This window comes from Lonchura striata, chromosome 10 (genome assembly GCF_046129695.1).
Source record: "Lonchura striata isolate bLonStr1 chromosome 10, bLonStr1.mat, whole genome shotgun sequence".
In the NCBI taxonomy this organism is placed as follows: domain Eukaryota; kingdom Metazoa; phylum Chordata; class Aves; order Passeriformes; family Estrildidae; genus Lonchura; species Lonchura striata.
In genome coordinates this window covers 9,772,434-9,790,098 of record NC_134612.1, presented here as the reverse complement: position 1 = coordinate 9,790,098, position 17,665 = coordinate 9,772,434, and the positions used below count along the sequence as shown (strand labels likewise).

At 40.9% G+C, this 17,665-nt stretch overlaps 1 protein-coding gene across 1 annotated transcript in view; it reads left to right on the top strand.

The window, feature by feature from the left end:
* DOCK10 (dedicator of cytokinesis 10) overlaps positions 1-17,665 on the top strand; it is a 144,511-nt gene that overhangs the window by 39,917 nt on the left and 86,929 nt on the right. Inside the window, exon 2 of the mRNA XM_077785638.1 lies at positions 15,864-15,983. Coding sequence (XP_077641764.1) covers positions 15,864-15,983 — 120 coding nt within the window. The remainder of the gene's footprint in view (positions 1-15,863; positions 15,984-17,665) is intronic.

The window sequence follows — 17,665 nt, the reverse complement described above, 5'->3', positions numbered from 1 at the left end:
GAAATGCAGTTTCTGGGGGCAGTCACACACCACTGCAGAGCACACACTCTTCATGGAGCCCCGATGATGCAGGTGAGGTGAATGTGGTGTCCAGTCCCTGTCTCCTCAGCCTTAGTCCCACAGGCTCATTAGGAGATTTTTCTGCATTTCTGAAAAAAACACATCCAGTGTGTGGCCACTCAGTGCAATCAGTGTTCTAGAGAGCATTGTGACCACAGAAAGGACAGTGTGTAATATCTGGTCCTGCTGACTTTGTCCAAACACAAAATTGGCTTCTGGCAGCATTGCCCTCTTCAGGGTGTCACCAACTGTAGTGGGGGTCTTGCTGGGGATTAACATGAAAAGCAGCATCAGCCTGTGTATCTGCACTGCCTGTATGCTGTGGGATATTAACTGTGTAAATCTCCTCATTATTGGCCTCAGAAGATGAGTACACCAGCTACATCTCCAAGTTTTGGAGAAAATTATGTGAAAATTAAATATTATTAAAATTTTAAAAGAAAAATATAAAGAGCTTTTCGTGACCCTCTCCAAGAACCATGATGTTTTTTCTTCTCCCCAGTACCTGAGCTAATAGCTGCCTGTTGCCCATGTGCCAACCTGTAACGATGGTCACAGAGTGCAGGATTGTTTCTGCTTCTAGCCCAGGGGCTGAGTGTTGGGCAGAGCTGGCATCCTTTGGTTTTTATTCTATGACTTTATTGTAGTGGTTCTACCAGGGACTCTGATGTGCTGGAAGTGCCACAAGCCATTCAAGGGAGGTGGGGAGGTTCTTATCTGCGCTCTGCCAAGTTGTGAAATGTTAAGTGTGTCAGAAGATCTCTCAGTACTGGTCTGTGCTGCACAGATTTACTGAATGGCAGTGTCACTGTCTTCACAGGGGCCTTAGCTTATAAATGAAACAAGGTTTTTTATGAAAAGTTTCTGTTTCGTTTCAGAATTTAACCTCAGCATAGGCATAATATGCAGTTGATGCAGCTTGTTCTAGCAAAAGGAGCTTTCTTATTTGTTAATTAAACTTTTTCTCATGTCTGTTAAACAAAAGGCCTGAGGATTATACAATTATTCATCTATACACTGGCATAAGTCAAGATTGTGGTTTTGACTTGCACTCTGTTCAGGTCAGCATTGCTCCCAGACAGAAGTCTTGAGCTGAAGGGAAGCATTCATTCCCTGAAATTTGCTATGAATTTGATGTTTGCATGAGATTTTTTTTTTTCTTCTCTAAATCTGGGTGGAAAAAAATGCCAGTGTGACAAACAAAAGTATCAGTCTTTGATCCTGCTTGGTTGGAGTTGGTAGATTGTATTATTTCAGAAGGACAGTATGGTGAATTGATTATTTGCAACACAGTGAATATTCAGCCTGTTTGGGGTGTCTTTTATGTTAGTGAAGATACACACTTTAGGAGCTGCATTTTTGTATCTTTCTATGTCTCCTGGCAAAGCACTATCAAAATGCATTTTCCAGTGATCACATGATGCACTGTAGCAGTGAATTTTTGTTCAATGCTATTTTTTACATATTGCTGTATATCACAATTCAAACTGAAGTAAATGAAGCATGACAATTAATAGATCTAAAAGGGAAATGAGAAACTCTAGAAGAAATGGAGGAAAAAGGAATTAAGATTACTAAAGAACTTGTGACCCTCAGCAAAAAGGAATACATAGTTTTTCCTTAACTGGAGCATAGATATCAAATATCATTATTCTTCCCATATAGAGATGTATACATTTCTGAAAACTGCTGGGAGCAGATGAACATGTCCCACAAAGCAGAGCAGAAGGCAATTAAACACTTAATTGATTACTTTACATAACAGAATGTTTTTTTGAAGGGCTTCAGCATCCTTATTTTGACACTATGTATTGGGTGCAACAGTTCACAAATGTAAACCAAGGCTTGTGGTTTTCCTGGAGGCAAATACCTCTCTTTTTAGAAAAGCTTGAGGTGTGATAATACTTCTCACCTTATACATTATAGTTCTGAATTTAAAAGCAGTACAGGAGCTTTATTCATATTAACATAACCAATTTTATATTAATCTTAAATTATATGGCATCTTTAAGTGAAGAGACAGAACTCTTGAGGAAAAGTTAGGAAATCTTTTACAGTCACACTGATGCTAATGAAGTTTTCCTTTGTACTTTGCTACAGGACAAAGCATTATTAGACATTTGAATGTTTTTTTTTATTCCCCATTACAAGAGGGATTTGCATCCAAAACAGATCTAAGAAAGTGGAGTCTTTATTTGCAGTTGTTTGCTATTATTTTGGTTCATATCTCTGTGTGAATGCTGTAGCTGATTTGTTATTTCAGTGCTTCAAAATTTAATGCCCTAGTGTTGAGAAAATACAGTGATTTTAGTATTTTTTAGTATGAAAACCTATCTGCCAGAGATATGACAATAAATGAGGATTAATAATAATATTAGGAATGAAAATCTTTTGGACAGAAGACGGTGGAGTAAACTGGATGAGGACCAGCTGGAAGCTTGAACCTAAGTTCATCTTTTGTGTTATTTTGGAGTAATTCAAGTTCATTAAAGTTTCAGGAAGTGCTAGTGACCCTTATCTCAGTGGGAAGGGCACCCTGGACAGGCTGCTCTGTGCTGTGGGAGGCAGGAAGCTGAGGAGAGCCTTGCCAGGGAAAGGAAGGATGGAACTCTGCTTGTTCTGGGTGACACTTGAGTTAAGGAGTGGATAAGCAAAGGAGCCTCAGAGGAACTGATACCTGCCCAAAGTTAAGCCAGCAGAGCTGATGATTCCAGCATTAAATTTAACTTCTGGCAAGGAGCTCTGGTCTTGGCAGCCACGTTCTGTGTTACATGAGAGGCACTAGGGACTGCAGTAGAGATAGCATGGTAGTTTGAGAGAAAACAAGGGAGATTCCAGCTTGGTTAATGCTGTGCTTCTGTATTGGTAGGTACTTGAAATGTCTGCATACCTTGGCAAAAGGTTTCTGTTGTATTTTTTGTTTCCTAGGGCCAGACAGATGCCTTTCACCACTAAGTAGGAGTACAGTGAAATCTGTTTTAGGGCATCACACAGCAGGCTGGTAGCACTCAGTTTAAAAGAGTTGATCTTCTCAAAGGCAAAGCTGAATGACAAAGATAATGCTGACGTGGGGGATTAATTCAAGAGTAGCACCATGTTTTAACTTTGGAAGGGGAAAGCAATTGGTCAGATGGATGTGGTTTTGTCATGTTCAGGGTAGGATGTGCTGGGCTGTGTTTCTGCTCTCCCAGAATGGAAACCTACCATATGGAACAATCCTTGGAACTCCTGCAGAGGTTTGTTACTTTGGATCAAATGTTACTAATCTTGAGAAATGTGTGAAAGAGTTCCTAGATTTTGTACAACTCAGAATTATTTGTTAGAAAGGAAAAAAAAAAAGGTGCTCAGGATAAAGTTGCAGATCTCAAACAGAGTAATTCATTAATTCAAAAAAGTTGTGAGAATGGTGCATATTGTCCAATTGGCAAAAAATACAGAATGAAAAGCAGAAAAACTATCTTTTTGTCCTAGCTATGCACACAGATACTCAATAAAAATAAAAACCTAATGCATGCCTCCTAAGGGCTGAGTGCATAGGGGAGTGCATCATTGCTGCTGCAGCAGGATGAATCCTCAGCTGGAGCAAAGAAGAAAAGGGTTTGTGTGTGTGTCTGCACATGTGTGGACACTGAGGGAGTTTGTTCAGTTTTAAAAGATCTTTGTGCCCTGCCAGCCTTCAGACAGCTGAGCACTGGGTGAGTGTCCTACCTTAATTAAGGATAATTTCACTGGCCATGCCACTGCTCCTGTTGCCACTGCAGTTCTGAGGCACTGAGTGAGGGCTTCTACATTGCCAAGGTGCTGCAAGTATTGCCCCTGTGTGGGGTAGTGGGCAAGGGGAGCTGCTGGCATTTCCCATGTGTGGGGCATTTGGGGAGCAGGCTCAGTCTGGCAGCTTTACTTCTCCTGAGGTGGGAGCCGGGTGTGAAGCAACAAAGTTCTTAGCTGGCAGGTTCAAGCACTTCTAAACCCTGCTTTTTACAAGCCAAAAATATACTTTGGACATTAGCATATTAATTTATCTGTTTTTCTCTTTTTTTAATTGTCTGCAAATTTAGGAATTTGCAGGGCTCTTCCTCTTATTGGTGTTTCACGCTCCTTTGAAAGGGGAACTGCTACCTTAGTGCAAAAGCAGAGATGGCCCTGGCAGCACAAATCTGTCACTGCGTGCTCTGTGGTCCAAGTCGGCTGCCAAGGGGCTCTGTAGGAGATGGCTGTGCTGTGAATGACTTTTTTTATCTTGCAGACAGACACACATGAAGTAAAAGTGCAGCTGTTTTGGCTTTCGAATCGTGGAGAGTGGGGAGGAGAAAGGATGTAATGGTGTTTGAGACAAAGATAGATGTTCACTTGCAGCGTTTTTTCTACAACTTCCTATTTCGATTTGCATTAGAGGTGGGGACTGGGTGTTTTTATGGTTTAATGAGACGCTCTTGCCTTAATAGCAGAATGTTGTTCACAGGAAGAAATGAGTTATTGCTGGTTTTCTTCTTCTTTCTGTTCAGTTACTGTGGATACAGCATGTAACTTTTAGACCTACTTCTCCCTTGAACAGCATATGCAGCTTCCAGTTGTTGTGCTGAAGCTGCTGAAGGAAGGAGGTTACAGGAGCACACTTTTTAAACAGATATTTGTTGGCTGCATAATTCCTACGAATACAATGAGCTTTCGTGGGAGATTCAGAAGGGAGGCCAGTGAACTGCGGAGGAAGAGAAAGACCACTAGGAGAGTGAATCAAGGAGAAATTCAAAGATTAAGCTGTGTGAGTATGCACCCTTCTTCCACCTCTTCTGAGAAATGGCTAAGAAATTGCTGGTCACTCTTAGGACTACACTTTGGAAAAAGTAGGATTTATTGCTTGTTGTTTATGTAGGAGTCACCAAGCCTCATTCAGTCTGTAATTAGGGACTGAGCACTGGAGAATGAGACAGAAGCACAGGGAGTTCAGGAGTTTACAGAACTCAGGCACATTAGGGAGACTTTTATAGCCTCACATTGCTGATCAGAAACATTCTGAGAGCAGCAGTGTTTGACAGTCTCTCTGGCACCTATAGCAAGTGCCTGGAAGTTCCATGAAAATTCATAGTGCTGCTTCTGGAGTGGAAAGTTCCTCTGTGCTATTTCCAAGTTTGTGATCTGTGATGGGCACCTCTCAAGGCCAGGAAGAGGAGGAAGACAGTGCAGGGAGCTACTGGAGAAAGCTCCAGAACCTTTGGTGGAAAACTAGGGTGAGGTTCTTTCCCATGGGCTACACAGCAGCTTTGCCACTGATTAACACATTGTGTTGTACCTAAACTTTCTTGGCTGAAATTGAAACTGCAGACAGCAAGAGGTAAAACGCTCAGAGCCTGCTGTTGAGGAGTCTTAGGCAAGGACTGGTTTTCAGTGTCTTCACTTGAAAGTCTGCTTTAGCTCATAAAACATTTAATGGCTTCCCCAAGAAGAGACAATCAATCCTTTTCCTCAAGGCAAGAGGTGTTTGGTTTTCTTCTATCATTTTGTTCATCCAATTGCTCTGTTTGCAATTGTGTGTGTGTGTGCAGAGGGCACTTTTGAGGCTTTTCAGCATGTTCAGTGTAACAGAATTGGTGCTAATGCAACCAAGAAGAGTATTCTCATTTTCTTTTTTAAATAGGAAGGAAAAGAACTTTGCAGTTGTAACACTTGGTCACCAGTGAAGCTGTTTGTGGTTCATCTAGTAGTGTTAGGGTTTTGCTTGTGACTAGCTGCCTTTTTAGATAGGCACTTTACATGGAAGTGGCTCTTTTTGGCAAGGCTACTTTATGGTGTAGTTTCTGCTGCCCTGAGCTATTGGCATGCAGTCAAAGATTACATGTTTGAGCTTCATGATCAAGGGTCCCAGGAATCAGCTGCATTCAGCTGCTGGTGCTGCTGAAAGCATCTAACCCTGGCAGTCCACAGGGCTTTGGTAGGAGGTGGGCACTGCTTACTTGACTTACCCTCTTAAATCCTGGTGAGGAGGGATTTTTGTCATTATTATACAAATCCTGACTGGACTTTATTAGTGCTCATCAGAGGTGGTTGCAGCCTTACAGGAAAGGATGGTTGGAAATAAAGTCCAAATGGCAACAATAAGTCGGCAGCCTGCCTGCAGATAAAGAGGAATATATTTGTTCCCTTTTGCGTGTATCCTCAGATAACAGGAACTGAGCATTCAATTTAGTGGTTCTAAATAGAAATATCAACACTGCATTGTAGTTTGACCTAAAATGTACAGCACTTGTAACCCTGGGCCTGTTGCCTGTAATGAGAAATAGAATACAAGCCTGTTTCATCAGAAGCTTGTGGGTCACGCTGCACTTCCCCTGACGTGGATGGCTCCTCTATGTCAGCTGCGCAGCTCAGCAGGGGAATCTGTGCTGATTTCTGTTCTTTTCAAACATAAGATAGACTAAGATGGGTCACTGTGTCATATTACTCTGTAGATGTATTTCTCAGTAGTTTGTTTAGCCCTTAGGAAATGCAGGCACACTTGGCTTTATTTTTGTGCCTTGCAATCTGTGTCTTTCTGCCCAATGTTTCATAATTGGAGCATGTTAAATCTTTGGCCTACAGGCACTTTTTGCTATCAACCAGCAGCCAATCTCTCCTTCATGCATCAGCCCTCTCTGCACCTCCACACAGATTTCAAAGTGATGTCAGCTCCCACTGCAGCTGTAAAGGATTTTGTGTATAGGGACCTTACTCAAAGAGTACATTTCTTCAGATATTATTCTTAGACCTGTATTTTCTGTTGATTGACTCGCATTATTTGGTGGATGCTTCTTTTTTTGTAAGACTAATTATTATCCGATTAGCTTTAATTGTTAGTAGGTTGATGATAGAGTTCAGTGTGGTTGACCAGATTTTGCTCTCATTTACATCCTGTGAGTGTAAATGCGTTGATAACCAGATAATTTACCGGGAGGGGAGTTGATGTCAAGGAAACAGTTACAAGTATAACGTCATTATGAGACCTGAGTTTATAGTGGTCATGTACAGATGATGTTAATTTTACAGATAAAGCCTCTGTGGAAATACTTAAAATCATTTACTCAGATATGTAGCATGAGAAATACCTATCACTTGTGAAGAAATAGTAACCATAGTGGAAGTAGAGAAAGAGGTATATTCACGGAGTGAAATGAAGCAGAACACCATACATCAGATTTGCCCTGTGGGACAGTGACTTATTACTAAGTACTCTAAAAGTTAAATGATATCTTTGAAAAGTTTATTTAGAGCTAATGCAAACATTTTTGTTAGTTGTTTTGCTTCAGGGGCTTCTGAAGTTGTTGAACCCTTTTCAAAATAGTTGTTTGCTTAGTTGACATGTCTAGGTCTTCATAAATCTAAATTTTAGGTTTTAATGGAAAATTAACAATGGATGTTTGCACTGCGTTGCAGCTTCATCAGACATATAATAGTGATCAAAGTCTTTAGTATCATAGTGTGATCTAATGAACAGACAGAGCTTTCCCTTCAGTCCTTGAAAAACAAACTCTTCTATGTATTCTAAAACCAAAGACTGCTAAGAAGAAATCTTAAATTTCAAAGTAAATAAAACTGTTTTAAAGACAACCCTGTGCTGCGCATGGTGTTATGTAAAATCTATCCCATTTTAGCAGACAATTTGTGCTGGATGAACCTTGGGGTGGGGTGGATGAGGCAGGAACACCTGGCACATCCTTCTTTTTGTACTTCCCCTGAACCTGTACACTGATAACCTTGGGTCTCCCTAATTCTTCCAATTTGCACAAAAGGAAGGGACCAGTTTGCCTGTTGCTCTATTCACTTCTGCTATTGCTGTGTAGATGCTACATGTGTTGAAGCTGGGCTTCTGCCCCTGCTAGGAGTGCTGCTTAAGGGCAAAAACTGGGAGTATCTTTTCTTTAAATGTAGATTTTCCTGAGCCTACAAAGACTGTCTATGTGAAGTTTCACATATATATGTGTGTGTATATGTATGTGTGTGCATGCATGCTCCAACAGACTCAGAAGTGCTGTTTACATAAACTTTATACTGGAAGCTGACAAGTTTTGGTCAAATCCACTGCATGCAGTTTTCAGGCTGGTGTTGTTAACATTTCTGCTTGGGGCTCTGCCCACCTGCAACTCTGCTGGAAGAAGCAGACATGAAGCAAAGCATATCCCCAGAAGAGCTGAACTAGACTCACTCCAGCATCCCCTTTGTGGTGCCCAGGGCAGGACAATGCCCTTTTCCTTCCCTGGACTGAAGTAATCACTAACGAGGCAAGTGCCTGAGCAGAACACTCCAGCTCTGTTGGCAGCTCCTCTCTGCTCCCCCACAGTTCCCATCCTTTCTGCCCAGTCCCCTTCTACCATATCCTACCTGTCTCTTCAGATTCTTGCGTGAAGAGCAGTAAATTTTGTCTTTGGCTTTTGTTTGCTTTCTTTATTAATAGATTTTGTGTGATAGATTCAAAGAAAGACTTTTGTTGGTAAAACTGCACTTTTTTTTTTTTCAGGTTTAGGTCAGGTAAGGGGAGAGAAAGTGGCTGGGTGTTGCTAGGTTAGAGGTCTATGTAAATTATATTAAAAAAAAAAAAACTTATGATGCTTAACAAAACTTTCTTGTTTTTCCCCTGAGGTGACCTATGGGCAAATATTTAGTCTAGGCTTCAGAAGTCCTCACTATTTAGAAGTTGTTATTCTTGACATTTTGAAAAGCCAACCAGTTAAATCCAAATTTAAAACTTAGCACTTTCTTGTCAGTGTCTGATTTTAGTAGTTTTATGATTAAATTAAGGTTTTTAATCTTCCTAAGGAGAGTTTCAAGATAGTGCATAAGCAGAGAGAATGAGTAAGTTGTAGCCATGTTACCCTGAATGTTTTTTGCAGATTGTACTGATAATTTTATTAACTGTCTAAAAGGACAAGTGCTATTCCATGAAGATGGACATTCCAGAATCACAAGGCTGCAATGCCAGGTGCCACAATCATGGTTGGGAAGCAGAATTCAGGAAATGCATGTGACTGAGTCACAGCACAAAGCATGTCATCTCGCCCCCCAGCTGGGTGCTTTGCTGAACCAACAATCCTGTGTGGCTTCCACAGTTTAACCATGAGGGAGGTAGTTTTATGAAGGCTGGAGCTTTCAAAATTCATAATGAAAAGTACAATAAATTCTGTCTTGAGAAACAGGAGGTGCTAGAAGGAGTGGGTCACGCCCAGGTGCCTGAGAGCAGATCTCTGTGGTTTGAGCAGCCTTAGCTCTGGCCACTCGCCGTGCTGGAGCAGCGCCGTGTGCCACTGAAGGCTCCGAGGGCTCCAGCTGGACCATCAGTTGACATGAAAGTTTTGAGTTAGCTCATCCACATGAGAAGTGTTTCTGTTTTTCAAGACATGCTGAATTATCTTACAGTAATGTTTAAAGCTGGAACATAATACAAAGTAGACTTACATAGGTGGGGATGCACAAAACAATGGTAATGTAAGCAACTAGGATTCATCCTATCCCAGCTGTATTTGTACAAATTCTTATTTAGTCAAGCAGGTCACTTACTGGTATCACAATTTTCTTTGAATAAAGAGGCTTTAAAGATTGAAAATTACTTTTCACCATTGTTATTCCAAGAAGGGTCTTCAACAGGTTTCCTTTCTTTTGCTCTGCTTGAGCTGATGGGTACTATAGCACTTTGTCAAGTAATTTCTGAAGCACTAGGAACTGGGGATTGGATTCTTCATAATTCTTTGTGATTTTCTCTCTAGCAGAATTGTGTGGGAACTGGAAAGCCCCTTAATGAAATTTATTGGAACGTTGGCTTCAGTGCTGACACTGAAGAGTATATTAGTTGTGCTGTACTACCCTGACTGGATTCTTTCCAAGTGCAATTCTCCAAGGTTTATTGAAAGTCATGACAAATTAAACATTTTGGACCTGACAAGTGAATGTATTTCAAAGTGGGAGGGGGTGTGTCAGAGAAAATTTTCCTTGTACCACTAATTTTAATACATTTGTTGACTGTGAATGACACACTGAGCCAAAGGAAACCTTTGTAATGTGGCCAGACAGTTTGTTGACTGTAAATAGATGCAGAACAGGCCAAGCAGTCATAAAGAAGAGATCTGAATCAAAAGGAGAGACCATCTGCCTGCTGGTTCTGGCTGTGCCTCCCGATACTCCAGGTACCCTTTGCAGACCTTGAATTGCCTGCCCTTTGCTTGAAATGCAAAACTTACTTTCCTTAAAGGAAATCTGTTACATGATGCAGAGTGTGCAGGAGCAGAGGGAGGGCAGGCCTGTGGGGTGAAGCATTTTGAGTGGGTGGTTGCTGTCACTCCCAGCTCAGCTGCTGGACGCTCTTGGGAACCCCTTAATCCCAGAGTGGCTGTGCTATCTGTTTCCCCTGGATACAAGTGCTGCCATGGGATTCCTGCCAGCCGTACACGGGGTCTTGGGCTGCTTCCCCATGATCTGGTGGGGAAAAGGTTCACCCAATGGAGATATCCTTCCCATGGAATTCTCACAGGCACCAAACTGCTGCCCTTTGGATAGAGACATACATTGGTCCTACAGAAATGCACAAGTTTTGGTGGCTGCACAAAACCCAAATTGTTTTATAGCTTCAGCTCCTTGAGCGTTCAGGCAGCTGCAGGTGGCACATCTCAGAACTGCTGGGCATGCTGGAGCTCTGGCATATCTGAGGCAGGGTTAAAATTCAGCCTTTATGCCACATTTTCTCAAAAAGTCATGGAGTTCTGGCTGTTCTTTAGCTTCAGTTTGGACAGGCTTGGCAAAGAAATATTCAATTGAAGTCGGCCTGCCCTGGTGGAATATAATTAGCTACATATATTAACCATATGAAAACATAGAAAGACATGTTATATCAGAGACACTGTGTTTAACTGGGGAAAGGAAAAGAAGAACAAAGGAGTGTGAGAAACACTTCATATTGGTGTCATCCTAGAAAGCAGTGTAAAAGCAGTGTGAAAGCAGTTGTGAGTTTTGGTGGGATTTGGTTTGGTTCATAATATCATTAAGAAGTCTAAAAAAATGAAGGAAGGTGAAGGTGTTGTTTTAGTAAGTGGTCTTTTCTCTTTCAAGTGCCCATTTCAGTATTTCAGATGTATATTAGAATGGTCATTTTTGACAAGCCATAGCTTGGATGAAATATAAAATCTGAGTCTTGCTTGATCTTGATCACAGTAGTTTTGACTCTCTTTATGAGCATGGGTCCTCCTATCACAGAGATAGGGTTAGGGCAACTAAAGTCCAGGTAACTGAAGTCCATCAACCTTGTTCTGTTATCTTTTTCCTTAATTTTTTTCTTCCTGTTGTGTGGAAGAGAAAGAATTAATTTAAACATCTCTATTAAATTCAATAAATTCTAGATATTTATGACTTGGTGTTAGAATAATATGACATTAAAGCTTAGAAATCATAGCAGTTAGTCTAGCTTATTTTTAGAATGGGGAAGTTCTTGGGATGACTGTTCAGAGACTATTGGTCTCTGTTACATCGTTTCCTCCTTCATAGAGCGTTCACAGAAATGCAGCTTTAGGAGGATGAGATATAATTATGAAGAAAAGATGGGTACTAGCATCAGTGTACAATGTCTGTGCATCTGGAAGCAAGTCAAGTACCATATTTAATTCTGTAATATCATTTATGGGGCTATTTTGGGTAGTTACTACTGGGAAATATAATCTTTTTTTACCTAGACCAGAAGATGCTGCCAGTGAAGCCATATATCACTGGTGGAACATGGCTGGTTTCACCCCTGTGAAACTATATTGTCCTCCTATGGTATTGGCTCTGATTTAACATCTCTCCAGTGTTCCAAAGGAGTGTGGAAAAGCTGGCTTAACAACATCCAAAGCTACACTATACTGTCAGGGTGTGAAGTAAATGGTACTGCTGAGAATGTTGTAGCAGGTGAGGAGTCTGAGAGTGACTTTTTACTAGATGTATTCACAACCATTTCAGCACAACTAAATTCATTACTCACTTGAGATGGGGAATATAAAAAGCATTACAGAAATCCAAGCCAGCAGAATTCGATTTTGGCACGGATTGCCAGGTTGGCCTGTTTCCAAAAAGAACAGACAAGTTAAATTGAGAAGAGGCAGTGCTGTGGTTATTAAATTAGCTTTAAATCACCCCCACTCACTTACAGATCTCTGCTAGTGCTTGCAGGGAGGAATTTGCTAATTCCAACATCACTGCTTCTGTCTGCTTGGGAGGAAAAACCCGAGCAGCCACCACACAGCAGCAGAGATCAGCTGCTAACTAACCAGCTGCCACTCCCCATCACAACTGCAGCATGAGCATTGCGCTGCTGAGCCTTGCCAAGTCCACATAGTGGCTCTGCAAAGGATGGAGTCAGTGCCCACAGAGCAGTATTATGGTCTGTAAGAACATGCAGAATTGATGAAGAGAGGCATCATGTTTATTATACTATCATGCTGGCTGCTGGCAGGGAATGGACTAAATTATCTCTGCAGCCACTGTATTGACAAGGATGGGCTATTACTTGCATGTATGATTTATAGGAGCTGGCATAATACAGTATTGCATTTTACATGGGATTTTGCTATACTGACATGGAAGGAAGAATGTAATTTTTATTGAATTAGTAGAAAAACATCAGCATAAATATTGAAGTGCTTCAGTGAAAAGTTTTGCAGTAGGTCTGATAATGTCATATCTATTTGTATTTAGTTCAGATGTGTAATGTTTCTCCAAAGACTTCTCTGTTAACATCTGTTAAAATGCTTCCATCAGATCATGCCCTTTACAGCACTGAGAGTAGGAGAATTAGTGCTGTGGGAACAGTGATGTTCATGCTTACTGTGTTCCTCTGCTTCAGGGTTTTCTCGAGCTGTATTTTTGTCTCATGTAAATGACCTTGCAGCTGCCAAGGAGAAGTTTCCCCCTGGAGTGTTAGGGCAGCTTTCAGCAATGGCTTTGTGTGCATTGCTGGTTTCTGAAGAGCAAAGAGAGGACAATGTGGCATAGCTTACCCTGCCTCCACTTGCATCCCAACATATGCAGAGTATTAATTTTTGGAGGGGATGTAGCTGCGTTCACCCCAACCTTACTGGGGTTTCCAGGGGGAAGAAGGAATACCTCTCTTCCTTCTGCCAGCCCCAGCAAAAAGGGTAGTTTCCACAGGCGTAGAAAACCTGCAAATGCTACACATTTTTATGGGATTTCCCTGTGTTTCAAGAGAAGTCCCAAGATTTCTGGGGTTTCCCAGCTCTTCCCTAGTCTACAACTTCAATAGGAAGGTGACTACTTATGTCATTTGTTTGCTTGAGATTGTGTTGACACATGTCTTGTTTTGGAGAGCAGACATTTTATGATTTCAGTAGCATATCTGTCTTACTAAGAGTTGAGATTGTTGCAGAATCATTAGCCTGATAGTATCAGTTCTGGGAAGGGAGCGTTATCAGTGTAGTCAATATCACAAATTTTCTGCAGAAAATGTTCATGTTTTAGTGAAACTACTACATAGGAAAAATGCCTTTGAGAAGCACTGATGCCTCATAAATGTCTGTGCATATATTTCTTTTACTTGGAGTTTTCTGGTAAATGGTCGCTATAAGGTTACTGAAGTTGCACTACTACAGATTTGCTTTCTGCTGAACTTGAACTGAGTGAACTTCATTCAGGCCTAGGTATCATTGCCAAAATCAGTGGTACAGCATAGATGGTACACTCAGTGTGCACTGGTGTTTTCGTGTTTCTACCTCCTTGAAATGTATGTGTATAAAGTAATATTTAATAAATAGATGCAGTGACAGGTTTAATGACAAAAAGTCTGATACTCCTGTCAAAAAGATACTGCAGTGACTTAACACAGTTTGGAAGGAAATGAGAGCAAGCTGTGTGACATGGCCAAGTGACCCCATTAAGTTCCTGTGGGAAGCCATTGTCAGCACGAGACAGAAGAGATCTCCCTAAGGGATATGGCTGATACTGAACCCAAGAGCTCCTTGAGCAGGGCTGGATCATTGTGTGTCAGCTGGGCCAGGCCAGGGCTAAGTACTGGCTTGGGACAGCTTAAGGTGATGTGGCTGAGTTCACATGAAATCTTATATCCTAGTAGGGCTCCTTCTTAACTGGACATCACAAAACCAGAATCCAGTCCTGTTACAGAATCTAAATCAAACATTGAAGTAGTTTTCTTTGATTTGTTACAGTTACATGTTGATCTTGCCTGTCTTTTATAATCCTTTAATGTCTCGGCATCAGTAGATCATGTTTGTGGCCTGTGAATGCTAAACAGTAATGATTTTTAGAAGTTTATTACTCTTAAGTGTGCAAATGGAAGTGTGAGTTAATAGATTAAAAAGAGAGGTAACTGAACTGCTAAAGGAGCAGTTGTAACTCTTTTAATTGACTTGCCAGACTTTGGTGGAGCTTTGATGCTTTAAGCATCAAAGTTGGAGTAGATGACCTGCAGAGGTCCTGAGTTATTTTGTGATTCTTGCAGTAGCTGTTCAGCAATTGAATAATTTTCGAAGAACATGTGTATTCCTGTGTTTTAATCTAATTTGTGTGGCTGTGTTACTGATACTTAATTAAGCTATTCATAGATGCATTTGATGGCAAGGGGAGTCTTGGACTCAATACAGAAGAGAAACAATGTTCATAAAAGATCTTGAGATGACTGTGATTACAGAATAAACAAGAACTTTCTAGGACAAAGTCAAAAGAGACAAGGGACTATTACATTTGAATCATTATATGTATAATGGACCACACATGAATGAGATAGGTAAAAACATATACGATGGACAATCTCATTTGAGACATTTGTTTTATGGAGATGTCAATGCTTTCTTTTTCAATGCACTTTGGTTTTGATTTAGGGAAGACAGGAAAATTTTATATAATTCTGATTAGCCCAATGGAAGAACAGTGGATAAAATACTACTTATCTAATGTCCTCTTTTGAATCAGACTAAGAGAGTAAATGTTTCTGCATTTGCTTTCCACTAGCGTCCTTCTTCTCTCTCATCACTTTCATTTCCATCCCTTCTGGCAGTTTTCTTGCCCTTTCTCATTCACTCTTCCTGATGCTTGCATCTTTGAATTGAGCAAATGTTCTCACTCTAGTACATGACTCTTCATTTGTTTAATGTATTCTAGCATGTCAGCCAGGCTTCTCTTTTTCTATTTTTGGGTTGTATTTCAAGACACTGTGACTTTACTTTTTCCTGTGGTAGTTTCTTACTTTACTGCTGTTTCAGGCATTTGTAGTTCTGCTATGATGATACTAGTCCTGCTTTCTGACAAGAGAAGCTGTGGATGTGGAAGCCAGATAGTTTATCCCAGGAGAACAACCTTGGATTATTACCAAGTAAAACAATATGGTGCCTTTCACAAGCTGCCAGCAGTTCAAAAGGTGAATTGTGTAAGACAGTGAAGAAATAAGTAGGTTTCTTATTCTGAAACATATCAGCTCAAAGTCCTATCTTTGTTCAGTTCAAACTGTGTCCATCAGTTTTCTTGATGTATTTATGAAGAAAGAGAGGAAGAATCCCTGAGACTTCCAGGTTGATTAACATGGTGGTTTCAGTCTCTGTAATGAGCTGACAGATTGCTCTGGAGTTTTGAGATGGAGAGTGGCTCTTACAAGTGACCCAACTTCCTCACTTCACTCTCATGCATGAGCTCAGATGCAACAAGCTGAGCAAAATAGAATGAAAGGAGAAGTTATTCATGCTTTGGTGTACAGAAGTAAAAATGCCACAGACCTCAATTTATGAAGGGGGAGAAAAGCAAATTTATGTGTAAAGAGATCACCTGATCTTTTTCTTTTTTTCCCACAGCAGGAAAAACCCAAACTCTTGGAGCCTTTGGATTATGAAGCTGTTATCACAGAAATCGAAAAAAATATTGGGGACAGCCAGTTTAAGGATCTGATATTATTTCCTGATGATGACTTTTCAGTAAGTACAAGGCAAATATGTGTTGTTCCTTTTTCCTTTGCTTAGGTTTGCTTTGTTCATTGATTTAATCTCCACTGCTAGAGGGAGAGCCAGAAATTGTCCGAGGGCTCTCTAAGATTTTCTTAACTCATGCATAATGCCATACTTCCCTCCCACCAAATTCACTTGGCTTTTGGTTTGTTGTTTGTTTTTTTTTTTCCTCTGACGTTTATATATGCATGACTTTCCTGCTCAAGATTATATACATTTTGAAGGCCTGGTTGTTCCCAGATACAGATATTCAGGAACCCACAAAACATGTTATTCTATAATGTATACTTGTCTGTTTGCTCAGCACAGTATTAGTTTGGCCAGTCCTAGAATCTTTCCATACTATTATAGTCTAATTTAATCTGTAACTTCTGATCCTGTTCTGTTTGATGTATTTGGGCATTAGATATAGTCTCTAGTGCTGAGGAAAGCTCTCATGGTGGAACACTGAGGAGCAGTGGATCCCTGACCCCACAGCCATGGAGCTTCCTGACCTCATCCTGGCTTTCCCCTTGCTTGTCCTAGCAGACTGCAGGCACTGAGAGCCTGGAGGCCCAGGGCAGCTCTCTGGGGGCAGTGCTGGGGTGTTCAGAGGGGTGCCTGGGGAGCTGTGTTGCCAGGCAAGTGCATGGGCACATTGCCTGCATTGAGCAGCAGCTTCTGCAAAGTCACCCCATCTTTGTATAACATTTAGGTTTTGATGAATAGGCATTCTCTAATGGAAAGACATTTCAATTTGTGACCAACTGTAGCTGCTCTGTGAGGGCCCTTCCCATCAGCTCATGGCACAGCTACTGTCCTAAGAGGGCAGCTTAATCTAATTGACTGCTTTGTTTTACTAAATGGCTCTATTTCCTTGGTGGCATTAACTGAGTTAATGTGCTCATGGGATTGAGAGAAGCTAAACAGAATAGATTTCCTCTTTATTGTTAATTCCTTTATCCATTTTGCACATTTGTCAATTTATGAAATAGAAACTTAGCATTACAAAGCTGACTAGACATATTGTGTGCTGTCAAAAGGCCCTTGAGCCCTTTGATTTAGAGTAACTGAGCTCAAGTCCATGGAGCAAATCTCAGTGAAAGAAGGATCTTGTCCTACTGCTGAAGACCTCTGTCTGTCAAGCATATTTTCATATCCTTATTTTAATTTTATTTCAAGCACTTGTTGCCTGGATTTTTAGAAGCTAGTTCTATTTTGTGTCCTCTGTGTTATGTGTTGCAACTATTTGGCATAATCTATTTGAATTCAAAAAATAATAGTAAAAAATAGATTAAGACAGATGAGAGGGGTAGTTGCATAGTAGAGTGGTGGTCTGTACTCACAGAATATCAAAAGCCATGGTAGGTAAGGTCCATATCTTTGCAATAAACCTTTCTCGTGTTTGTTATCTCCTTTTGAAGTCAGTGTCAGTGGCAAGAGCCTATGTCACCAGACAGGACTGCAGGGCTTTTGTCCCAGGCAGGTTTTTCAGTTGCAAAGTATCTATTTACAGTCCTGATCCTTCCTGCTGAAATAATACCTGAGCACAAAAGTCTGGGGCAGCCATTTGAGTAGAAAGAGATCCACGTCTGACTGAATTAGGAGGTACCCAGGCTGGCTCTGAGTGGGATTTAATGTGATAATGCCTGAGGAAATGGTGGCCAGCTCTG